Raw genomic sequence first — 24,180 nt, 5'->3', positions numbered from 1 at the left:
ACAGGCCCAACGTCTGGAATAGTCACTGCATTACAACAAAGTGAGCATTGAGCTCATCAAATTGGTATATCCTCAGCTCATTCTTTTTCTAGCAGACTTAAAAGTCCTCGCTCCTTGGCTGAGCAAGGGAGTGCTTCTGCCTGAGGCATAAAGTCACGTGTATATTACTAACCCCCGCACCAGGACCAATCAGAAGGCGGTCCCCGTAGAACCTCAACTCATTGTGGTCTTTCTTGCTTCGAATCTTTGTTTTAGTCTCTTCACATATCTTGCACCTTTACAGCTACTTCCATCTTTTCCTGACCTTCCTACCTCATTATTGTGTGTTGAAATTTGGGCGTGCACTCAAGGCACCTGTTCCTCTCAGTGCCTCTTGTTGCGGAAAGACCTAGTGCATGCCGCCTCGTCATATCCACAAAAACACCCCGTCCCTTCTTCCCACTCTTCCACAGGAAATCCTCTTTCCACCACTGCTTCTATCGTGGTGATCTCCGAGTGTCGAACCCTTTGATTGAATCGGGTCCAGAGGGGTTTCAAAATCTTTTTTCTAATCTTTCATCCACCTCTTTTTTCCTTCTTTTTTCTCTTCCCCCCACATCCTTCATTTCTTTGCACATCATGGACGCCCGTCAGGTGTTGCAGAGTACCCTCGCCCCAGATGCGTCCGAGCGTAGCAATGCCGAACAGCAACTCGCCCACGCCGCGGAGGTTGACTTCGTATGTGTCTTCCCATAACCCCCCTTCGTCCTGCCTCGAGTCAAGGAAGGTTTTCCTAGGACCCCGAATGCTGATACTTCTGTCACCCGATAGGCTGCCTACCTCATCACCCTCGGTCAGGAACTCGCCAACGAGAGTAGCCCCGCTCACATTCGTGTCGCTGCTGGTATCGCTTTGAAGAACGCTTTCACTTTCCGGGATCAAGCCAAGTTGCGCGAGGTGCAGCTCCGATGGGCTCAGAGCATCAACCCCGATACCAAGAAACAGGTCAAAGAGCTTGCGCTCAAGACTCTGCAGTCCCCCGATGCTCGCGCTGGAAATGCCGCCGCCACACTGATTGTTTCGATCGCCGCCATCGAGTTGCCGCGTGGTGAGTGGCCCGAGCTGATGGGAATTCTTGTCCAAAATGTCGCCAGTGGAAACGACGCACTGAAGCAGTCATCTCTCACGGCAATCGGTTACATTTGCGAGTCACAAGATCCTGAACTCCGCGCCAGTCTGACACAACACTCTAATGCTATCCTTACTGCGGTCGTTCAGGGTGCTCGGCGCGAGGAGCCGAACATGGATGTTCGTTATGCCGCTATTGCCGCTCTCAGTGATGCCGTCGATTTCGTGCGAACCAATATGGACAATGAAGGAGAGCGCAACTACATTATGCAGGTCGTCTGCGAGGCCACCCAGGCCGATGAGGTCCGTGTGCAAGCTGCTGCATTCGGCTGCTTGAACCGCATTATGGGATCCTACTATGAGAAGATGCGCTTCTACATGGAGAAGGCCCTGTTTGGCCTGAGCATCATGGGCATGAAGAGCGAGGAGGAGGAAGTCGCCAAATTGGCTATTGAGTTCTGGTGCACTGTCTGCGAGGAGGAGATTGCCATCGAGGATGACAACGCTGAGGTATGTATCAAGCGCACGAGACCGGGTGAGCTTGAACATGTACTGACATTATCTCTCCTATAGGCTCAGCAGGAAGGCGTTGAAGCTCGTCCTTTCTTCGGATTTGCTCGCGTTGCAACCCGCGAGGTTGTTCCCGTCTTGCTGCAATCTATGTGCCGCCAGGACGAGGATGCTGGTGATGATGAATACAACGTGTCCCGTGCTGCCTACCAGGCTATGCAGCTCTACGCCCAGTGTGTGCAGGGTGATGTCATTCAGCCCGTCGTGACTTTTGTCGAGGAGAACATCCGCAACGAGGACTGGCACCGTCGTGATGCCGCCGTCGCTGCTTTCGGCGCTATTATGGAAGGCCCCGAACCCGCAGTTCTCGAGCCCCTGATCAAGCAGGCCTTGTCTGTTTTGCTTGGCATGATGGAGGATAGCTCCGTCTCCGTTCGTGACTCCACTGCCTACGCCCTGGGTCGCGTGTGTGACTGCTGCCCCGAGGTCCTCGACCCCGAGGTCCACCTCCAGCCGCTTATTTCGTGCCTTTTCAACGGCCTCGCCAATTCCCCCAAGATCGCCAGCTCCTGCTGCTGGGCTCTTATGAACGTCGCAGACAGATTTGCTGGTGACGATGGCTCACAGACTAACCCTCTGTCGAAGCACTTTGAGGACAGTGTGAAGTCCCTGCTGACCGTGACCGAGCGGTATGTCCCCCAAGTGAAATGCTTTTGATTTTTTTTTTTTTTATCTAATGCCCGTACAGACAAGACGCCGATAACCAGCTCCGTACCGCTGGATACGAAGTTCTCAACTCCTTTGTTATGAACTCTGCCAATGACAGCCTGCCCATGGTTGCAACTCTCTCAGATGTTATCATCCAGCGTCTTGAGCACACTGTTCCCATGCAGCAGCAGGTCGTTAGCCCCGAGGACCGTATTCTCCTCGAGGAGATGCAGACTAGCTTGATCAGTGTCATTCTGGCTATCGTCCAGCGCTTTGAGGGCGAGATTAAGCCTCAGGCTGACCGTATCATGAGTGTGCTGCTTCAGGTCCTGAGTACCCTTGGCGCCAAGTCAAGCGTCCCGGATGTCATCTTTGCCACCGTTGGTGCTATTGCTAGTGCTCTTGAGGATGATTTCATCAAGTACATGGAGTCGTTCAGCCCATTCTTGTACAACGCTCTGGGCAACCAGGAAGAGCCCGGTCTCTGCTCTATGGCCATCGGCTTGGTCAGTGACATTGCTCGTGCCTTGAACGAGAAGGTCCAGCCTTACTGTGACACCTTCATGAACCTCCTGCTCAAGACTCTCCAGGTAAGATTGTTTCTTTCGGATATACCAAGATTGATGTACAATGCTAATCTTTGAAACAGACTTCCACCAACCAGCTCAAGCCTGCGATTCTTGAGACCTTCGGCGATATCGCCCAGGCCATCGGTACTAACTTCGATACGTATTTGGCGGTCGTTGGCCAGGTTCTTCAGCAAGCCTCCAGCGTGACCACCAGCTCCGACCTCCCATACGACATGGTCGATTACATTGTTTCTCTTCGTGAAGGCATCATGGATGCTTGGGGTGGTATTCTTTTGTCCTACAAGGGCACTCCTTCTAGTACGTTGCTCTTTACCCCTTGCGCAGATACGATGTCAGCATGCTAATTAGATCGCAGTCACCCAGCTCCAGCCCTTCATTGAGTCTATTTTCCAGCTTCTTCACATTATCTCCCAGGAGAGCAACCGCAGCGAAGGTCTGATGCGGTCCGCTATGGGTGTTATTGGGTACGTCTAAGCAGCTTCTAGTCTGAATTCCCTATACTAACTATCTCTAGTGATCTTGCTGATGCGTTCCCCAACGGCGAACTCGCTGCCTACTTCCGCAACGATTGGGTCACCTCTCTTGTTAGAGAGACCCGCACAACCAGACAGTACAGTGAGCGCACAATTGAGACTGCCCGCTGGACCCGTGAGCAGGTCAAGCGCCAGATCAACCTGGGTGCTGGTATGTCGTAAAGCCATCACCATGTCTCATCCGATTGGTCACCAGTGCTTCTGGTCCGATTCCATCACCCCAAGCGTCTGCCACTCACATCGGGGTCTGTTGGCATCAATGCCATAGGTCCCACGGCTGCTTAAGCCCACACCGAATTGGTGCTCCTGATGTGTGCTGGGTGGATGCCCTGTTCTCGACGTTGTCGAACCAGATCGCTTAGCTGATAGCCTCGAATTTCTCTCCCCTTTATTCCCCAGCACAGGATCCCTCTTCCATCACTACCATTTGGTCACGAACCCCGTTTCTCAAAACCCTTTACTGGTGCTCAGTTCCCTGATGACACTTTCGAATGAGCTCCAGGTACCCTTCGCAATTTATGTACGGCCCTGTCTGAGTTTCTTTTTTTTTTTTCTTGATACAACCCTTTCCACCTTTCCCAATCCCCCTTCTATGTTGTTTTTAATTAGACAAGACCCCCTTCCTCGCATCATATAGCATTGCGACTCATGTAGCCCAAGAATTCATGTATCCCCTCCCCCTCTACTGTACTCCCCATTCATGTATCCCTTTCCCCTCATGTCACCCCCTCCAGAAAAGAGTCATTGTCATGAAAAAGCTGTCCCTGATTTCGTCTCTCTTCCTCGTATACGCCAATATTTGCCCTCAACCATGCTCTCATGCTGGAAAACTATGTATAGAACCACCCATTCGAAACTTGCCCACGGATGGAATTAGTGACCTCGGGAATGATGTGGCTGATGAGTCAGTAGTAGTAGAAGTAAAGATTTTGTATAATTACTTGTGTTGGCGTTTTAATGCTGATTTTTCGTTTTGGTTTTTCGAGCTGTTATTCTTGCGTAGGTACAGACAGCCCTGGAGTTCCAGCTAGATTATGGATGTAGAAAATATGATGCCTTGCAGCCTTGAAGGATTCAGGCATCAATCTGTCGATGATTATCTCACGTGCCTATTCCGATAAGGGCTAAAGCTGGCACCAACCCTACCCGCGCACCACCCGAAAACCAAACTTTCACCGACCGTCGATTTCTTCCGTTTCATCCATCGACGACCATCTCTCGAGGTATGTGTTATTCCCTGCCCCAAAAACAGCCTCTCAGCTAGTCTGGGGATGCAATCATCTTGTCTAGATTGCTTCCATACGTGAATTACAGATAATTCTCAGGAATCGCGATCCAGGAAGCCAAGATGATACGCATCTCCCAACTCGGCACGGGCTGAAGAACTCCTTGCAATGCAAAAAAGGGGCACTCTTTGCGCTCGAAGACTAGTGGTGGCTGACTTGAACCGCCTTCGTCAAACAGATACCTCATAATCTTTACTTTTAAACGTTACGATTTGAGAATCTCGAACTAAACCGCCAAAATGGTCAAGACCTCCGTCCTCAACGATGCGCTTAACGCCATGAACAACGCCGAGAAGGCTGGCAAGCGCCAGGTCCTCATCCGTCCTTCCTCCAAGGTCATTGTCAAGTTCCTTGCTGTCATGCAGAAGCACGGTACGTGAATTTTGAAAATTTCCATTCGTCTTTTCATTCATCTTTTTTGTTGCTTTTTTTTCACTTCCTGTCTTGAGAATATTTGTCCCACCCATTCGGGCTGATAACTAGGCGGCCGGTCTCAATCACCTACGACGTCTGCCTTTTAAGTGTCCGATATATCAATTTGCGAAGATCTTACACGTTTCCAAAGCGCTGTTATGGCTTTTTTCAGTATTTGACGACTTTTAAATCTTCACAACATGCTGACTCTCTTTTCTCTCAGGTTACATTGGCGAGTTCGAGGAGGTCGATGACCACCGTTCCGGCAAGATTGTCATCCAGCTGAACGGCCGGTACGTATTCACCATTACATCCACCAGTTTCAATATAACAGCAGTCTAACGCTTATATCTCCAGTCTCAACAAGTGTGGTGTCATCAACCCCCGCTACCCCGTCCAGCTCCGTGACCTCGAGAAGTGGGCTACCCAGCTCCTTCCTTCCCGTCAGTTCGGTTACGTTGTCCTGACCACCTCCGCCGGTATCATGGATCACGAGGAGGCTCGCCGCAAGCACGTTGCTGGCAAGCTCCTCGGCTTCTTCTACTAGATGGAGTCGTTCTAAAAAAGAATTGAGAAAAAGTTCTTGCTTTGACTGGTTGTGCATGGCGTTGGTTGTACTGGGCTGGACCCTGGAATGTAATCTGGAATTTGTAGCTGTGAACAAAATACCCCCTGTTCCGCACTTTTGATGGTTTGCAGAGTACACGGTTCGCTCGTATATCAATGCTAGATGATTCTGGTCTGCAATGTTTCTATCATTCTCTCCTTTTTCTCAGAAACGTAGACTTGGACCGAGGTATACATTCACCGCCCTCGGGTGCCATATGTATATTGCCTTGTCCCCCGCAACAATCACTAAGGCCTGTACATAGTTGAACAGCTCGTTTATACACTACAAAATGCCTTTGGACACGATATATCTGACTCGCCATGGGGTATGTATTCCATGGAGACATTGTTGTGGACTTGTAGACCTAACTATCGCAGCACCGCCTCAGCTGGACCATTGACTTTCGCACGGGCACATACAGGGCTCAATTCCCAACGCCCACAGGAAACCCAGCAGACCCTGCGCTGACATCGCACGGCGTCAATCAGTCGTACGAGCTAGCAGAACACATTGCTGGCCCCCAATTCCACCCGAAGCCATTCCGTGTCTACTCGAGTCCATTTTACCGTTGCCTTCAAACAATCCAGCCGTCTGTTGAAGAGCTCAAGAGAATATCTGCTGAATCTGACAAGAACCAGATAGATGGCCAGATTGGATCAATTGATCGACATGCGGAGCTAGACGTACGAATTGAGAATGGGCTAGGGTAAGTAGTATATCCTCTCTTCATAGTTATACTTCCTTCCCACTTCCCAAACCAATCATTCTGTTTTCTCACCAACAAGGGAAGCACGTTACATGCGCCTTAGCAACACATAAGCTAATTTGAATACAGAGAATGGTTCGGCGCGACAAACTTCTTCGACCACCCAGCCCATCCAACCCCCGAAATAATGTCCACCCATTTCCCAACCCTCCTCTCAGACGTCAGCCAACTCTACAAACCCCTCCTCATCCCCTCAAGACGCGGTGAGACAATCACTCAGCTTCATAACCGCATAGCGACAGCCCTGGAAGGCATAATCGCAGACATCGACGCAGAAGTCTCCGCCCTGGAAGCAGACCTCCCACCAGACCAAAGAACTAGCAAGTCAGTTCTGATCTGCGCACATGCCGCGCCGCTCATCGCGATGGGACGGGCTCTTACGGGCCACATGCCGGACGATAGTGCTGAAGAGGACTTCAATGTTTTCACAGCTGGATTGAGTACTTTCAAGAGGAGAGGGGTTTCTTCCACTGCTAGTGCCGGACATAGCAGTGACCAGAAAGAAAATCTCAATGAGGAAACGCTTGCTGAGGGTACGACATTCCTTCGTGCGTCGGGGTCTCCGCCGCAATGGAGGAATGGACGTGGTGTTGGGGGTGGATGGGATTGCGTTGCGAATGGGGATTGTAGCTTTTTGAGTGGTGGTGCTGAGCGTGGATGGTAAGTGGAATCCTTTCTTCTCTTTTCTCTTTTCTCTTTGATGTTGGGAAAATATACTGATAGACTCTGGCAGGCACTTTGATGGCGAGGAATCCTTTAATATAACCATGGCTTCGCCTTCTGAGCCATCTGCGAATGTCGGGGCCACGAAGTTGTGAACTGATAATTTGTGTGATCATACGGGGCAATGGCTTGCGATGGATAGAGTGAGGGGCCATTGCGTCTCTTTGAAATGAGCAGATACCGGTGACTGCAAATAGAGCACGAAAGCTGAGCTATTAAATGTTGGGATAACATGGTCTATCACTTCAATGCTTAGGCGATAGCCATAGAGTGGCTCTCGTCCGCAACGAGATCTTACTAGCGGTATAAAGTACAGACTCATGAAACATAGTCAACATACACACAATATATTTTGATAACACTGAAGACACAAGGTACGATGTACAAAAATAGTTGGCCGCTGGTGTGGCTTTAAGAAGTCTTCTTGTATGTTCTTTTAGTCGTCTTTTAGATGTTCCGTGTATGGATCCTCGTTCTGAGGTGCTTTCTCCTTCTCGGGGCTATAGGTAGGTAGGCGGCAGAAAGAAAGAGGCTTAAGTTGTATCAAGACTTTTCTACGCATAACCTGTAAATAAACGACCTGTAGACCATTCTTCTGTTACCTTGTAAATTTGAGTTGATGATTGTTGTGGGTATCACTTTGGCCCACGTTGAGTTCAATTGTAAACTAGATAGGAGACGCTAGCGCTGATAAGAATAAGAACATAAAAAGCAAATGTACCTCGCCATATGCGTCAGTCAGTTCCGTCCTGGACCATGCTCAAGCTTCAGATTGTGCGTGCGCAGCAGAAGCCTCCTGTTCAATACCTGCATTCTCCGCGTCTCCAACGCCAGCCTGAGCCCGTTCCTGCTCCTGGCGTTCCCGCTCCCGTGTCTGTTCCTGCTCCTGGCGCTCGCGTGCCTGTTGTTCCTGCTCAGCTACGAAGGCTTGGTCTGCTGCAGTTCGAGCGCGGACATGTCCTTCTCCAATACCGGGAACTAGGCTGGCAAAAAGAAAGACAAGGGCTCGCTCCGCGCGGCGTATCTGGTCCCAAATATTGAACTCCGTAGCGTCAGTGGCTCCATTCTGAGTGGCTCGATCTGCTGGTCCACCGGCATGGGTGAGGGCCTCGAGGTGGTGTTGGATTGGGCTGATGATCATAGATAGGAGCTGCCGCGGGGCACTGGTCTCGGAAAAGTATGTAATAAGCAACGCAATGCTGACGAAGATGTAACGCTTCCAGGTACCAGGGTCACTGATGAGGTAGCAGAAGAGCCACAGCCGGGTAAACAGCCAGATGCGGCGGATGTGTCGTGCCAGACCAGCGTGCTCGACATTGTTGCCTCGGCGCTGTTGATTGAGCATTGCTTGGCGGAGGGCGTTCTGGACTACCGCTGCATTTTGGTTGGGTGCTTGAGGTACTTGATATGGTGGGGGAGCTTGGGGTGCTGGGGGAACTTGGGGTGCTAGAGGTGCACCAGTTTCGCCAGCGGGCACTGTGTTAGGCGAAGTTTCCCGCTGCGCTGTGAGTTGGGGTACTGTAAAAGTCTGTCTCACGAGGCAATTATGGTCTCCGATTGGCGAGGCCAGCATAAATAATGGAGTTACGCTTGCTTGGTTTCGGGAAACGGTGACGGTTTGAACTTGAACGTTTGTTTGCGGATGCTGCTGTTGCGTATACTCCATTAAGCGGGCACGTTGTTGAGCATCAAGAATACGGGCAACTAGTTCCGCAACACCAGGGACGGGGAGTTGAGTCGCAGGTCGATTATCTTGAATTTCAAGAAGCTGGTTGCGTATATGAATGATGTTCTGAATGGATGGCAGGATATGTCGGTCCAGTTGTGCCTCAATATCCACGATGTGACTTCGTAGAGTGGAAATACGCTGAGCGAGATCCGCGCCATCGGCTTCAGGTGGGTTGGGTCGAGAGTTGTGAACGTATTGACTGGATGCGACGTGTGGAGATGCCGGGGTGGAGCTCATTGTCCTGGGAATGCTGGAGTACGAGGATGTACTGGATGCAGTCTCCGAAGTATCAGGATTCAACAAGGTGGATGTGGATGTGAAAGCTTGAGCAGAATTCCCGAGCGGCGAACCATGCGACATGGCAGAGACAGGAGGTGCTTCTACTTGTGCTGGCTCAGGTGGCAGCACAAGGTGCATACTATCAGTGGATTCCTGCAAAGGCGATCGATCCCATCCAGTTAGGATAAAATGTGATATGGTGCGGGTCAAGAACAAGTGACTTACCTCCATAGATGAGACTACTGCGCTGAGGGTTGCCTCGTCGACAGTTAGAGGTTTTCCTCGGTAGATGAGCCTCTGATGTGATGCTTGGGGATTCTTTGGAAAGGACTGTTCGATCCGCCCCTTGAGCTGCGCAATTGTGGAAGAGAGTGGAACGTTTTTGAGTGTAAACCGGCTTGGAGGGGGTAGAGACTGGCAGAGTATATGAAGGGTGATTGTGCTCGGCGCGGTTCCCTCTGCCATGGACTGGGATGATGATCGTTTCGCCATTCCTTCAGAGCTATATTTGTTCACGGGCTGGAAAGCGTATATAGAGCCGATCTAGATGCTGATATCTGGCATCTATCGATAACTAAGCGATGTTGATAGTGTAATTGATATTCGTGGGACTCTATGACAACTAGAAAGCAAGTTGGAAAGAAGGTAAAAGATCACAGATGCAAAGCGTCCGAACCGCAGAACCGCTGGTTCACAGAATGTGTTTGATGTAAAGAAGAAGATCGCTGCATTGTACCTCCAGCATCTCCACGTGCAATTCTGCCGGGCGGACAGTCGGCCACAGCGTATTTCCCCATTTCGGAAAAAAACGCTCTAAGCTTAGGGGCTTGATTTTAGCGCTCCAGGCCGATGGATTAAACATTATGGCCAAGCGCCTTTTCACTTCCTCGCCTCTCTTTCATTGTGCTCCCGCTGCCCCTTGGACCGGGGCGTCGATGGAGTTTTTCTCGTTCCGGGCCACGGCCCGCCATAAGGCCAGTCTCCGGCATTTTTCATCTAAATCATGGAAGCAATATCAGAAGGACAATAACTCTGAAAACAATAGAGGAGGATTTGGCTCAAGACTAGGTTTTGCTTTACGCAATACCAAGGTCGAATGGTATCCCATCCCAGTTGGACTCGGAATTGGTTTGCTAGGGTTGCTGTCTTTCTACAAGTCGCAACGTGCGGAACGGAATCGGCTGGCCCGCGATGCGGCCGGCGATGAATGGGAGGAAGGCAAACGGCCACCTCGTCGTCCGAGGATTACTCTGTCAGGCCCATGGCATATTCAGATCATGTCCACTCTACCCCTGAAGGCCATGTCCCGCCTGTGGGGCCGGTTTAACGAAATCGAACTTCCTTACTACCTCCGCGTTCCTGGATTCAAACTCTATTCCTGGGCTTTTGGCGTCAACCTTGAAGAGGTTGCCGAGCCTGACCTGCACACCTACCCGAATTTGGCAGCATTCTTCTACCGTAAACTGAAGCCTGGCGTTCGACCTTTGGATCCCGACCCTCGTGCCCTTCTGGCTCCCTCCGATGGCCGAATCTTACAATTTGGAACGATCGAGCGGGGTGAGGTTGAGCAAGTGAAGGGAGTGACATATAGTCTGGACGCTCTCCTAGGTTCAGCCACGCCTGCGAACGCCGACCACACCGAGAGACTCAGGGATCAGAGCGAGAAGGAAACCCAAAAGGATGTCGAGAACATGGATGCGCATGCAGAATTTGCGCACGTGAACGGGATTTCCTATACCCTCCCCAGCCTTCTTTCGGGCGAAGGTGCTCCCAAACGACGTGCTTCATTGGATGCTTCAACCGCATCCAAAGCAACTTCGGAACTCCAAGTGCAAGAGGACCTGGCTCGTGGTGATGGAACCCCATGGTATGCACCCAAGACAGCGGCCAACCACGCCCTGTTCTACGTTGTGATCTACCTAGCACCCGGTGACTATCATCGTTTCCACTCCCCTGCTCCCTGGGTAGTTGAGAGCCGCCGTCACTTTGCCGGCGAGTTATACTCGGTTTCACCATATCTGCAGCGACATCTCCCCGGTCTATTCACTCTCAACGAGCGAGTCGCACTTCTCGGCCGATGGCGGTGGGGATTCTTCAGTTACACACCGGTCGGAGCTACCAACGTAGGCTCCATTAAAATCAACTTTGACTCGGAGCTACGCACGAACAGCCTATTGACTGATACGGCCGCGGACCTAGCTGCAGCCTTGGCTGCCAAGCGTGGTGAGCAATATCCCGGCTTTGTTGAAGCAACTTACCATCACGCCAGCCGAACACTTAATGGACACCCACTGCAACGTGGCGAAGAGATGGGTGGGTTCCAGCTTGGCAGTACGATCGTACTTGTGTTTGAAGCTCCACTTGGAACTCGCAGGTCCATTGATGCCGGCTGGCCGGATGATGCCCCCAGTGATGGCTGGACTTGGAGTATTGAGAAGGGCCAGCGCATCAAAGTAGGCGAAAAATTGGGCTTTGTGAATGAGGCGTAAAAGCGCCAGTTGCACAGCCCGATCCAACCCGATACACAGCCAACACTTCGGAAGTCTTGACCTGCATGTTTTTGTAGGTTGTATTATACCAGTCCGTTTCTCTAGGACAGTGTCTTTGAAAAATTTAGTTTAATCCAATCTTTTTTTTCCGATGAAGAGTGTGTACTTCTACTTTGTCCAGATCGAGACTGTAGACGGATGAGGAAGGTCTTGGCGTAGTGCTATCGCCCCCCAAATGCGTCATTGCTGATCTTCAGATCTCCAGCTTGTACAATAGATTATAGGTGTGTAGTAGCAATCAGCAATAGGAGATGGAAATATCTGAAACATTCATAGTCACTAGAAATCGTATACAAAGAGGATGCATCGAGAAATAGTACAGGACATGGAAGGTCCCATTGCGCCATTGTCCAAGAGATAAGGCAAAAACATTCAAGCTATCAACGTGGGACTGCCAAGATTCAGATCAAAATCAAGGAATGCGACTTTCAAGCTTATTTCTATCCAACTTCACCTGGGATTCTCTTTCTCAATTTCTCACTGATGGCCATCTTTAACGCGCCCCGATCATTTCAAAATGTCAATGCTGCCCAGGCTCCAATGGGTGTCAACCGCTTCTTCATAGGCGCCCATGAGAGCCACCCACCATTCTTTCAATTAGTGCTGCTCGTTTTTGAAGCAGTGCTGGAGGTCGTATGTGTCAGTCTTCCGGGCTATATTGCAGCCCGTCAGGGCATGTTTGATGCCGATGCTCAGAAGCTGGTGGCAAACCTCAATGTGACTCTATTCACCCCCTGTCTCAGTATGTATTGCTCTATGCGCTTCCTATGAGATGTTTCCTTGACAAAGCTAACTCCTATCGACAGTCTTCACCAAATTGGGCTCGCAATTAACCGCCGAGAAGCTGACGGACCTGGCGATCATCCCGGTTATTTTTATTGTCCAGACTTTCGTCTCATACTTCTGTTCTTTCGTTGTCGCAAGATGTTGTCGCTTCAAGAAACGGCAGTCGAACTTTGTGGCTGCTATGGCAGTATGTGACGAGTCCTGCCATTTGAGATGATTAAACATTGCATTCTAACAATAATCCGTTTTCCATAGGTCTTTGGCAATTCAAACTCCCTCCCGATCTCTCTCGTCATATCGCTTTCGCAGACCCTCAAGGGCCTCCACTGGGACCGAATCCCCAACGATAATGATGATGAAGTCGCCGCACGTGGTATTCTATACCTGCTTATCTTCCAGCAGCTAGGTCAACTTGTGCGCTGGAGTTGGGGATACCACATTCTCTTAGCGCCCAAGGACCGATACCTCGAGGAGGCGGAGCGCGACGAGAGTGGCCAGTCAATTATCGAGCAGGGCCAGGCGCGGTATAGCGATAACCCGGATCAGACAGACCCGGACGAGCCGTTAGTCAGAACACGCAGTTCAGACGATCTACACCATGCCCACCACGCGGCACACACCGATCGGTTCCAATCTGGCGACCAAACACCCGTGTCGACGCGCACTTATTCTTACTCGAAGCTGTCCTCCGCCCACTCAGACGAGCTCGATTCAGACGATACACCCTCAGTAATTGGACCGCCACCCACTGGTCCCTTCCTCCCCCGCCAAAGCACCCACGGTGACATCCTCCAATTCCCAAATGTTGAAATCGCCGCGGGAGAAGCTCGTGAAGCCGACAAGACAGGCTTTCAGCGCTGCAAAGCCTCTCTGCGCAGATCGCGAGATCGCCTGCGCCAGTGGCGAGAGAAGAAAACGAACGCGCTCCACGCGCGCCTCCCACCAAAGGTCCAAAAGGGCCTCGCATCGACCACACGCGGAATGCGTCGCTTCCTCCATGGCGTATGGGATTTCATGAACCCTCCCCTGTGGGCAATGTTAGTCTCGATCATCGTCGCCTCGGTGCCAGTACTCCAGCACGGTTTCTTCGATGACGGTACCTTTGTACGCAACTCGGTCACCCGTGCAGTCGAACAGAACGGACAAGTCGCCGTGCCGCTGATCCTGGTCGTGCTGGGCGCGAATCTCGCGCGCAATACAATCCCCGAAGAGGCGATGGCAGATATAGAGCATCCCCGTGACGAACGCAAGCTGATTATCGCTTCACTGCTTGCGCGCATGCTTCTTCCTACTCTGATCATGGCTCCAATTTTGGCGCTCATGGCCAAGTTTGTGCCAATCAGTATCCTCGATGATCCTATTTTCATTATTGTCTGCTTCCTGCTTACAGGTGCGCCATCCGCGTTGCAACTGGCGCAGATCTGTCAGATCAATAATGTCTTTGTTGGCGCTATGTCGAAACTCTTGTTCCAGAGCTATGTTGTCTGGTAAGTTCTTGTCCCTCCTACTTGTAGGGAACAAACACCCCCGGTCGTCGATCGAAGCATTGATCAAAGCTAACATGCCTTTTTTTCCAGGATCCTCCCCTCGACTCTTGTGCTTGTCATGTGCGCTCTGGAGGTTGTCGAGTGGGCCTCTTCCAATGCGTGAACCTGAACAGCGAAGCTGGTCCTTCCCTCTTGTTTCTTTTCTCGCGTTTTGATATTCACTCTCTTTGGACATTCTTGTAATTATTCATCACCTCTGTTTTGGGGGGCGTTACCTATGGCATTATTCTTTGTACACGACTGTACTTTCTCAACCTATGGACTTATGATTCCTCTATGAAATTGTGTATCATTCCACTCTTACAATCGATGTTATAAACTCATACAAAATGCATTTCCCTAAATTTCATACCTGCATGAGGAATCACCCCGCATTAACACAGCCCACACTCATCCTCTTCAAAGAAATCCAACAAAATGACCAAATCAACATCAGACATCTTCATGAGCATAAAACCAGAGCATATGCAAAACATAGCCTCAGGATCCAAAAACCACGAATACCGCAGTTACCTCCTCCCACCAAGCATCCAGCATATCTGGTTCTACACCACCAGTCCTATCAAACAAATTGAATACGTTGCCCGTATCTCTCCAGGTAAAATCCCAGGAGAAGTCTCCGACGACGGAGGTATCGGTAACGCAGAGTTCAACGCCGGGTTGAAAAAGTCCAAGTACGGATATGAGGTTCTGGCGCTGTGGAGGTTGAAGGTGGCTGTTAGTCTGGAGATGGCTCTTGTTGAAGGATTCTTGAAGGGTGCGCCGCAGAAGTATTGTTGGGTTTCTTTGGATTTCTTGGAGAGATTTTTGTTGGAGAGGCAGGAATTGTTGTTTTCGAGGATGGATGAGGTTCATAGCAGGGATAGTTGAAGATCGATCCATGGCAGTATAGACATTATCCTATTCAGCTTGAACTCAAGCCGAGAGGAGAGAACCTTGCTGCGGACAGTTCAATTCGCAACAGTTGACCCGACATCGTTGTATAGGTCAGTTCTCAATTGACCCCTAGACTAGATTTATCGGACACATCGTATTCAGTGTCAAGCTGGGTCATTCGATGTATGGCCGCAGACCTGCTGTGACGCTTTGTGCAGATGCGGAAATCCATGAACGTGGACTGGGAATATGCGTGTGTCGTATATCAGTGATCCATATCGATGGTCCACCATCTCACCTTGACAATTAATGTAGATATATTGGCATTGCTGTGCCTAGGACTCAGATTCATTTGAGTACCCACCGACCTTGTCTTATTGGACTTTTGAATAGAAAACAGACTGGTAGATAGACATGGTCTATCGCAGGGGTTCTATATCATGAACCCCAGACTCTCTCTCTGGTCATCTTGCACACGGGCGTACCTGCGAGCTGAGGTCAGCAAAGTCAGCATTGAAAGATACTCAATCAACCTCACTCCAAGAAAAGTCGAAACATGTAAACGTCCATATCCTCATTTCTGAGCGTCCTGTTCGCCCAAGCTTGACCCCCTTCACCGATAGATCGAGCAATCTGCTGACCGGCAGGATCTTCTTCGAAAAACCGTATCAACTCAGGAATCTCCTTCCCGTCTTTATTAATCGGCACATAGTGAACCCATGGGATCAAAACATTCTCATGCCACTCCCGGAAGAAAGTCAACTTGAAGGGAACACTCTTGCTGCGCATGAAGGCGTAAAACCTCCCGCTGTATCCATGACCATCCATATCCAACAGGTAGCGGTATTTCCAGGCCTCAGTTAGAGGATCTGGTTCCGCCAGATCGCCGAAAAACTCTGTCTCCTCATCACAATCATCATCGCAAGCCACAATCTCAACAAATTGGGTATTGAAGTATCCCTCGATCTGGGATCGATTTGCGATTTTGACCTCCCAGCCTTCGCTGCGGCCCGCAATACAGCTTGAATTGTCCGTTGGTTGCATGAGATATTGGGGCGATTGTGGATGTGTCAAGTTTCCAATGATACGCTGCCGCTGCAGATTCCGCCAACTGCCATTCTGGCTATGTCCTCCATTGCTTGCTCCGCGCCAGTATAGCTGGCTTTTCTTGTTCTCCCATTCGACGGACGTTTCTGGCTCGAATTTCGATAAATCTTCATAATACCACGGAGAGGGGACTGGAATGTCTTGGAATGAAGACGGATGGGACATGGAAAACATCGGGACCAGCTCATTTGTCACCTTGAAAGAGTCTGGGTGACCAAATAGCCCCAGCCGATGTCGCAGCGATGGACTGTTGCACACATCACTAGCGGCGGTCTGGTTGAACACGAAGCCCAAAGGACCTACTGCGTAAGCACTTGAGTTGTCTGGTGCGTTGCCATTCAGAGCTCTAGCAGGTGTGTCTAGTGGGCACGAGAGCCGCGAATAGAGCCATGTCTCTTGGCGCCCGAGGTCGTTGAATCTGTTCGTGGAGGCCGGCACTGGTGGGACAGGATCGTTGACATCCCCTGGCGAAAATAGATTCAACAATGACGAATTACCACTTAGCCGAGCGTGGGCTGCGTAGCCTTCAGTGATCAGCATGTGCAGCTCCTCATGCGGGACCACCACTCGCGGCTCGTCGTGTACATTGAATTCGATGTTCATATCCGGTAACCATTGAGAGAACTTGTCCAGGATCTTCATTGTTGCATCCCTCTGGAAATCCCCCTGGCCATTGCCCAGATGGATAGCTCTGCCGTCGCGAATGGCAAAGCCCATGATGAAGTAATCAATCCCAAGGTCGTCTCTCACACGCGAACGGATCGTGCTGGGTGCAAGTCCCCAGAAAGGCAGCATAGAATGATAGATCGTATCGAATTCATCGATCAAGACCGTGTTTCGCGACGTCGCAAACGCATACCATTTATCAAAATGGGGAGGTGGTGGCATCTTATATCGTCGTCGATATTCCACCACTGCTTCCTCCAAAGACTTCGACTGTTGACTCAATGTTTTATTCAAAGCCTGCTCGGCATCATATACAAGCCGAGCGACTGGATGTTGGCAAGCACGTTCGTCGACGGGAGTCGGATCAAGCCGTGGATGCGAAAAAAGATACCAAAGTACCAGCATAGCCGCTATCGCTCCGGTAATAGTAAAAAATTTTCTTTTTGGGGGGGAATAATAGTACTGAGACTTCTGTCGAGCTCCTGAGATAAGCTGGTCTTGCTGTTCCCTCCATGTCCCTGGGCGGAGGGCTTCAACCGTCGTCACGAAGCGAAAGTGCAGTGACTGCACCAAATATCGAACGTAACGAACCAGCTGCATCTCGCAAAAGTCCTACAGCCTGTTGTAAGGATGTGTGATACTCTCCCAATTATAATTTATAAATAAAAGAAGGGTGAGATTATAGCCACGCTAAACTGCGAACGTGCATTTGGGGCCGGTGGGCCTCGAGAACATGGTTTTCGGAGGCGTAAAATACAATGAAACTGGTGGCATTTGTCGACGGCCTGAGTCATTTCAAATAAGAAGCCCCGGGGGCTTCAGATGACAGTGTGGTATCAAACACAAAGCTACCATTTCGGTCTCTAATTGTCGACCTCATGAATTTGACTTCGATATTTGGTCAATTGCCGTGGGAATCTTGACCCCGTTAATTCTCCGGCTGATTTGTTTTCTTCCAATAGAATGTGAGACATTTGGCTGTTACCCCTGGGGAGTACCTAGGCATCTCTACTTTGAGCGCTGACTTGGCTTGGCAACAATCCACACAATCTAAGACAATCTACTCCGTAATCCGTATTTGATGCCAACATGCATCCTCAGGCACTGAAGAGTACAATCTACTGACTCTAAAATTTACAACAAGCTAGGCTCTGGGGTGTAGTACTGACAAATCTGGTCCAAAGGCCAACAAATAGTACACCTCAAAATGTAGAACATAATTCGCTGTCAGCGTGCGCAGTCACTCCTGTCGGATCGCCCTGCACATCAATCAGCATGGCCATACCCGTCGCCGAATGCCAAAGCATATGGCAATGAAGAAGCCAAACGCCGGGGTTGTCCGCCCGGAAACGCAGAACAGCATAGCCGCGACTTGGAATCCGAACTGTGTCACGCAAAGCAGCCCGGGATATGTCATACAGACTGGAATTATAACCAGTGTTGGAATGCTGGGTGTCATCTGTGTCATATTTCAACGCATCTGAGTCAGCTTCCAAGTGTGGTGGGGTTTTGTCAACGAAAGGATTGTAGGAGCCCCAGCCAAATTCGGCTTGATGAACTGCGAGTATGTAGAAGTGGTGCCCGTGCTGGAATGGGTATTAATTCGTGTCTTGTTGATAATGGGCAGGGGAGGGGGATTTTTACCATGTGGAAAGGGTGGGAGCCTTCGTCTAGATTGTTGATGACTAGGTCCACCCATGTAGGCTCTGGTCCCGTGGTTATTGCGAACTGATTTGCGTCCCATTGAACTCGTGGTATAGAGGTCAACGGAGCGGGTGGATCTTGCTGGGGCTTCCAGGTAGTCTGGTTGAAGTAACCGAGTGGCTTGTTGGAAAATCGGGCCAACTTTTGGATTTTGGTATAGACCACATGTATTTGTTGCGCTCTTGTAGGGATAGAGCGAAGAATAGAGGGCGCAGAAGGTACTTCTTCGATATTGATATGGTGGACCTTGAATGGAGATACCTGGGCGCCAGTAGAATGATAATTCATGGGGAAAGTTTGATCTGGCGTCAACACCGGGTTGGCATACTTGAAGGAACTATAGAGACATTAGCAACCATCCAACAACTACTATGGTCCTCGGTGACTCTGTTCATACTCTTGATCCAACTGAACGGTCATATGTGACTGCCTTTTAACAGGTTGTGATAATGGTCGAAGAACAAAGTCCATGCGTTGCCCAGGGAAGAGTATACCGACGGAATTTATATTTGTCTCTTTCTGGGGGCTAACATCAACACTGTCGACCTGAAGCAGGTCCAGTTGGTGATTGTCGAAGACAAGACCGAGCCCGGCCAGAGCTCTGTCAACTGGTCAGCTAATGATCATTTTAACTTTAGTAGTGCTGTTACATACCCAGTGTTGACCACACGAATTCGATATGTAGTGTGCGGATCGAGGTCGACAAATGAATTATTCACTGGCTGATCAATGCAGTCCACTGGCCTAGCAGGCACAGCCCTGAGGCAGTCAAAATACCCTGCTCCATTAATGAGCACAGAATCAGGAACAGGCTAATACCAGCGTTAAATCTCAGTATCCAACGCTTAGCGCCACTCGTCGGTACTCACCTCGTTTCCGAAGTTCCCTGGGTCCATAAACCATTCCAGAACATCACCCGCAGGGCGATGGTACCAGTCCCCGATGAGAAGCAGAAGTTCTCTGTCATAGGTGTAACGGCGGGGCTTATCCCACCTCCGGGATGTGAAGCCCCGAGTGGTCGATGTGGAAGCCGGTGCATGAACGACTAGCCCACCATAAAGGCCATCCGCCCGCGAGACTCCTAAATGGGCATGGTACCAGAAAGTACCACTCTGATCGGCTGCAATTGTCAAATTATAAGTAAAATGCGCCCCAGAAGCCACAGGACACTGTGAGATTCCGACTGCCCCGTCCATGGCATCTAGACATGTCAGCTCTGACGCTCTCAATCGAGTGCCGACAAAACCATAAGCTTACTAGCCACATGAAGACCGTGCCAATGGAGACCAATTGCCTCATCCGACAAGGCGTTGGTAACGTTGATAATTAAGGTGTCACCAGAGCGGGCCTCCACCGTTGGTCCAGGGAAGAGGCCTAGGTCGATATCCTCCGGTCAGATCGAGAATCGTGATATCAGTCAGTCCCTACTACTGACCGTTGATGAGATATACCTGCTTCAATACACCATCCGGTCTGCGAAAATCCGAGGTCACACGCCAATCTAAGTATTGAATCGTCGGCACCCGGTACGCATGATCATCGGGGTGAAGCTCTGTCCGCGGCCGAGCAATGATAGCTTCAGTTTTCTGAATGTTGTGATGATGGCGACCAGGCAGAATCAATGGTACGAGAGAAATAAATGTAGATTGGAGAAGGTAAACCAGCCCAATCAAAAAACAAGCAGCCAATGAACAGCCCACGATTGGCCATGGTCGTTGTGACAGCTCCGGCATTGGCGGGGTCAACTGTTCTGGACTCGTAACAGGTTTCCGCCGACTGTACATCCGCATGCTTTGATACCGGACATCCGTTCAACATTGCAAATATATAGACGAGATCAAACGGAGGAAAGAGCATCCCGCGCTATGACCTCACCCTTGCTGCCCTGCACGAGATCATCCAATGTGACCTTACAGAAAGACATGCAACGCACGTGCCCTTTTTGATCAATCAGAGTGAAGATAAGATGAACAGTTTAATTAATGTGATATCTATCTCATACCTGCATCCTGCATAGATAGGACATGTATAAAAGCCCCTGTGGCGCTAAACTAAGCCTAAAGTATCTAAGCTCGTTCCTGCCGAAAGTGTGTTCCTGTTTGGTGTTGACCGAACCATGGGACGGTATTTCACGTGGAGATACCCAAATATCAGATTGGACCTTCTCTTTCAGTCTCCTTCAGTCTATCGTCGACTTCTTTTGTATACCTTGAGATCGGCGCCATGCATCAACAAGAATGACAGCCCATCCCTTGTCTTCTAATCCCCACATTCTGACTTGTCCGTTGAGCATTCTGGAGCCACGGGGCGGCAAGACACATGCAGGTATAACGAAGTCTCAGAGCTCGTGGGGTAGTTACATGCACCTGATACTACCTTAATATGTAGGTACACTAGTACTTTGTTCGCAATTTTCTCGGTCATCTGCATGTCTCGTTAGGGGTACATAAGTAGTGGACTCTTCTCTCGGTTGCGTTCTTTCCACTCACCCCTTCTGTAACTACCGAATCATGGTTTTCAAATTGCTGGTGTGCATCGCTCTTGCGCTCATTCTGAAAACCGGGCTCGTCTCTGGTGGTTCACTAAGCGATATCGAGCATGTCGTTATCTTCATGCAAGAGAATCGCTCGTGGGACACCGTATGTTTTGCCTGCGCTATAACACATTTCTATCGTGCTCACCAATTCATAGTATTTTGGTACTATGCCGGGAGTGCGGGGCTTCAATGATCCCAATGTCCAGGTCAACTCCGATGGAAACTCAGTCTGGCATCAGTAAGTGCCGGGCACCGGAGCTCTAAGGGAAGGGAATGTTCTAATATTCCTTATCAGACTAGTCGAGCCGGCTCAGTCAAACGCGACCAAGACCTTGCTACCCTGGTATTTTGGATATCAAGGTGGTGACTGGCATGATGCGATTCAGTGCATGGTCGCGGGCAGCAACGGCTACGTGGAGAATCAGCAGTCTCTAAATAACGGGTTGAATAACCACTGGGTGATGAAAAACACCCCCTGGAGCTGGGGTTATCTGAAACGGCAAGATATTCCGGTTCAGTTTGCGATTGCCGAAGGTTGGACATCGGGAGACATGTACCAGGTGCGTGGCCAGATTTGGTACCAATGAAATCGGAAACTGATTTGGAAACAGGAAAGTCAAATCACTGCTACAAGTCCTAACCGGGTTACTCTGGTCAGTGGCTCTATCAACGTTCCCGGGAGTCCCCAGAGCAAGGACCAGGGAGGTGTATATATTGACAACAATGAGGTACCAGGTATGTCTCAGCTTTATATTCTGTTAATCCTATCTCTCTACACAATCATGTTTAGACTATTTTGGGATCTGACCAGGATAACCCAGGCTGTGATGATCACGGTATCAACTGCTATCCACTCAAATGGAAGACCGTCTATGAATTTTATGAAGAGGCAGGGGTCTCTTGGCAACTCTTCCAAGACACAAACAATTTCGACGATAACCCCGTTGCCTGGTTTGAACAATTTCAACAAGCCTCAAAGAATAGCCCTCTGGCCAAAAAAGGCATGTCCTTTGTTGGCCTTGATTCCTTCTATCAGGCTGCCGCCAACGGCACATTGCCCGAGATCAGTTTTATCGTTGGCCCGGCCGAGCTGTCTGAGCACCCGCCATACATGCCGAAGGATGGAGCCTGGCTTCAGAAGAAGGTTGTCGACGCCGTCACGAGTAGCCCTAAATATAACTCAACACTTCTGATGATCAGCTTTGATGAGACTGGTGGCTTTGGTGACCATGTCACCCCCTTCCATTCCCCTAAAGACACTCCGGGAGAATGGATGCCAGATCCTCTGGGTATGTTCTCGGATATCTTTGTGGGGCCTGGATTCCGAGTACCATTCTACATGATTTCTCCGTGGACCCGAGGAAACCGCGTGTTCACTGAGCGGGCAGACCATACCTCTCAGATTCTCTTCGTTGAGGAATGGCTGACAGCGCGGGGACACAAAAATATTACAACCGATCAGATGGTTTCATGGCGACGCAACCACATGTCTAATCTAGTCAACGCACTTGATTTTGATCATCCAGACTACTCTCTTCCGGATCTTCCGGATGCCGGGACGGTTGATACCAACGACAAGGGTGAGTATATCGGTACATCTAACTGTCAGTCTCGCCACAAGCAGACACGCCCTGATGTTCCATATGGGGCACAGACCAATGCAACCGATGTTAATACCCTGTGGTTTGAAGAGGGTTTCAAAGAGGTGATTGGCTACCTCACCGAGGGCCGATATCTAGTCTTTGAGAAGAATGGAGCAGCCATCACTAATCCAGCCCATGGCCACCGCCTTGTGGCCAGCCCTGCTAGCCCTCAGCACAACAATAGATCCCAGCGTTGGGTAATCCACTACAACGATGATGAGGAAAGCCACACATTTACGATTTCCAGCGCACTGGATGGCCGCTGGATTGGTGCCGGTGGTACTTTGGTCCCCAAAAATCAGAGTGAACATGCAACTCAGGTGCAATTCACCTTCTTAGGCAATGGACTTGGCTATATCATGCAGTTTGTGGAGCAAGGGCGGTACATCGACATTGACAAGAAGGGACACTTGGATGCTAAAGGTGGCCAGGATAAGCCTACCACTGGCTACAAGGTCTTCAGTGTCTCCTTCCGTGATTAGAGTGTTGATTTGATGACGTGACGGAATCGTGCATGGTTATTCCAAGGCTGGTGTCTAGGAACCAATTTATTTATAGTATCTTTAACAAGTCTGGGTCTTCCCATCGGCTAAGAGCCTGAAGCCTAACTCAATATACATATGCTCCAATTGATTTACCCTTTCGTACTTGATCAGGATATTGCAGTGACCTGACTATGATTATATGCATAAATAAGATCATATCCCCTTTTCAACCAAAATCTAAATCGAGCCCAAGTCATCTATGCACGACTAATCGTAAATGGGCCGGCAGCGTTAAACAAGGTGGGCATCTGCATAAATTAGCCCCTGAAGCACAAACTTCCACCCCCCAAAAAAGCAAAATCGAAAAGAAAGAAAACATACCTGTGGTGCCGTTGAGAGCGAAGTTCCAACTCTCAAATACCAAACCGAACCATCCTTAACTTGAGGCAAGTTCTTGGGAATAGTAACATCAACAAGACCCGTCTTCTCCTTAATACCATCCGTAATCTTGATAGACTGGTCAAAGGAGATAGTATCCAACTTGCGCACAGGGTTATTGTACAGCCACACGCTGTAGTCGTCACCAGGGTACTGGTTCAATGGATCTGGGCACCGTCCTGTGGGCTTGCGGTTGAACCGGACGCGGATGGTTTGACCGGTGGAGACGGTTGAATTATCAGGGATGCCTTGGTAGACGTTCACGCAGGCGTAGTCGCGTTTACCCCAGGCTATATCATCGAGGAAATGTTAGTTCGGAATATTATAAACGGGTATAGCATATCATACGCTGGTTCTTGTCAAACAAGGCGGTGCTGGTTCCCAACAGGGAAGCGATGATTGCCGTAGTGAACTTCATTGTGGAATTTTGGTCAATGGTAGATAAAAGGAGAATTGTAAAATATATCCAACGCTAATAAGTTGGTGGGGATCGGGCTTTTATAAGTATTATGAAGGACTACGGTATCTTGTCTGCAGTATAATGGCGACGACACAAAGACCACCCTAATTATAGCTCCAGGCTCTAAT

General features: G+C 49.8%; 11 protein-coding genes across 11 annotated transcripts; 7 read left to right on the top strand and 4 right to left on the bottom strand.

The window, feature by feature from the left end:
• Positions 1–618: 618 nt before the first annotated feature.
• On the top strand, positions 619–3,610 carry N7500_010292 (karyopherin beta; the record flags this gene model as incomplete). The annotated part of the gene is made up of 7 exons (XM_056681430.1): positions 619–717; positions 811–1,617; positions 1,681–2,306; positions 2,366–2,915; positions 2,975–3,212; positions 3,271–3,379; positions 3,430–3,610. The coding sequence occupies 7 exons, from the start codon at positions 619–621 to the stop codon at positions 3,608–3,610; spliced, it is 2,610 nt and encodes an 869-aa protein (XP_056528812.1).
• Positions 3,611–4,631: 1,021 nt separating this feature from the next.
• Positions 4,632–5,895, top strand: N7500_010291 (40S ribosomal protein uS8). Its single transcript, XM_056681429.1, has 4 exons — positions 4,632–4,671; positions 4,913–5,106; positions 5,372–5,441; positions 5,506–5,895. Exons 2-4 carry the CDS (start codon positions 4,974–4,976, stop codon positions 5,693–5,695), a joined length of 393 nt encoding a protein of 130 aa, XP_056528811.1. The 5' UTR covers positions 4,632–4,671; positions 4,913–4,973; the 3' UTR covers positions 5,696–5,895.
• A 152-nt stretch (positions 5,896–6,047) lies between these two features.
• On the top strand, positions 6,048–7,342 carry N7500_010290 (uncharacterized protein; the record flags this gene model as incomplete). The annotated part of the gene is made up of 4 exons (XM_056681428.1): positions 6,048–6,083; positions 6,136–6,464; positions 6,594–7,184; positions 7,258–7,342. The coding sequence occupies 4 exons, from the start codon at positions 6,048–6,050 to the stop codon at positions 7,340–7,342; spliced, it is 1,041 nt and encodes a 346-aa protein (XP_056528810.1).
• Positions 7,343–8,007: 665 nt separating this feature from the next.
• N7500_010289 (uncharacterized protein) lies at positions 8,008–9,747 on the bottom strand (the record flags this gene model as incomplete). The annotated part of the gene is made up of 1 exon (XM_056681427.1): positions 8,008–9,747. One exon carries the CDS (start codon positions 9,745–9,747, stop codon positions 8,008–8,010), a length of 1,740 nt encoding a protein of 579 aa, XP_056528809.1.
• Positions 9,748–10,118: 371 nt separating this feature from the next.
• Positions 10,119–11,744, top strand: N7500_010288 (phosphatidylserine decarboxylase 1; the record flags this gene model as incomplete). Its single annotated transcript, XM_056681426.1, has 1 exon — positions 10,119–11,744. The coding sequence occupies one exon, from the start codon at positions 10,119–10,121 to the stop codon at positions 11,742–11,744; it is 1,626 nt and encodes a 541-aa protein (XP_056528808.1).
• A 543-nt stretch (positions 11,745–12,287) lies between these two features.
• N7500_010287 (Auxin Efflux Carrier superfamily) lies at positions 12,288–14,240 on the top strand (the record flags this gene model as incomplete). The annotated part of the gene is made up of 4 exons (XM_056681425.1): positions 12,288–12,546; positions 12,611–12,777; positions 12,846–14,077; positions 14,168–14,240. 4 exons carry the CDS (start codon positions 12,288–12,290, stop codon positions 14,238–14,240), a joined length of 1,731 nt encoding a protein of 576 aa, XP_056528807.1.
• Positions 14,241–14,554: 314 nt separating this feature from the next.
• On the top strand, positions 14,555–15,007 carry N7500_010286 (uncharacterized protein; the record flags this gene model as incomplete). The annotated part of the gene is made up of 1 exon (XM_056681424.1): positions 14,555–15,007. The coding sequence occupies one exon, from the start codon at positions 14,555–14,557 to the stop codon at positions 15,005–15,007; it is 453 nt and encodes a 150-aa protein (XP_056528806.1).
• Positions 15,008–15,446: 439 nt separating this feature from the next.
• N7500_010285 (uncharacterized protein) lies at positions 15,447–17,386 on the bottom strand (the record flags this gene model as incomplete). The annotated part of the gene is made up of 2 exons (XM_056681423.1): positions 15,447–15,498; positions 15,552–17,386. The coding sequence occupies 2 exons, from the start codon at positions 17,384–17,386 to the stop codon at positions 15,447–15,449; spliced, it is 1,887 nt and encodes a 628-aa protein (XP_056528805.1).
• A 602-nt stretch (positions 17,387–17,988) lies between these two features.
• On the bottom strand, positions 17,989–20,280 carry N7500_010284 (uncharacterized protein; the record flags this gene model as incomplete). Its single annotated transcript, XM_056681422.1, has 7 exons — positions 17,989–18,372; positions 18,431–18,827; positions 18,888–19,091; positions 19,145–19,302; positions 19,360–19,691; positions 19,748–19,864; positions 19,926–20,280. 7 exons carry the CDS (start codon positions 20,278–20,280, stop codon positions 17,989–17,991), a joined length of 1,947 nt encoding a protein of 648 aa, XP_056528804.1.
• A 720-nt stretch (positions 20,281–21,000) lies between these two features.
• N7500_010283 (nonhemolytic phospholipases C family protein) lies at positions 21,001–23,151 on the top strand (the record flags this gene model as incomplete). The annotated part of the gene is made up of 5 exons (XM_056681421.1): positions 21,001–21,129; positions 21,182–21,264; positions 21,322–21,586; positions 21,638–21,761; positions 21,848–23,151. The coding sequence occupies 5 exons, from the start codon at positions 21,001–21,003 to the stop codon at positions 23,149–23,151; spliced, it is 1,905 nt and encodes a 634-aa protein (XP_056528803.1).
• Positions 23,152–23,411: 260 nt separating this feature from the next.
• N7500_010282 (uncharacterized protein) lies at positions 23,412–24,010 on the bottom strand (the record flags this gene model as incomplete). The annotated part of the gene is made up of 3 exons (XM_056681420.1): positions 23,412–23,462; positions 23,536–23,882; positions 23,941–24,010. 3 exons carry the CDS (start codon positions 24,008–24,010, stop codon positions 23,412–23,414), a joined length of 468 nt encoding a protein of 155 aa, XP_056528802.1.
• Between the last annotated feature and the right edge of the window lie 170 nt (positions 24,011–24,180).

This window comes from Penicillium coprophilum (genome assembly GCF_028826855.1).
Source record: "Penicillium coprophilum strain IBT 35676 chromosome Unknown utg000006l_segment0_segment0, whole genome shotgun sequence".
NCBI classification, from domain to species: domain Eukaryota; kingdom Fungi; phylum Ascomycota; class Eurotiomycetes; order Eurotiales; family Aspergillaceae; genus Penicillium; species Penicillium coprophilum.
This window is presented reverse-complemented; position numbering and strand designations above follow the sequence as displayed.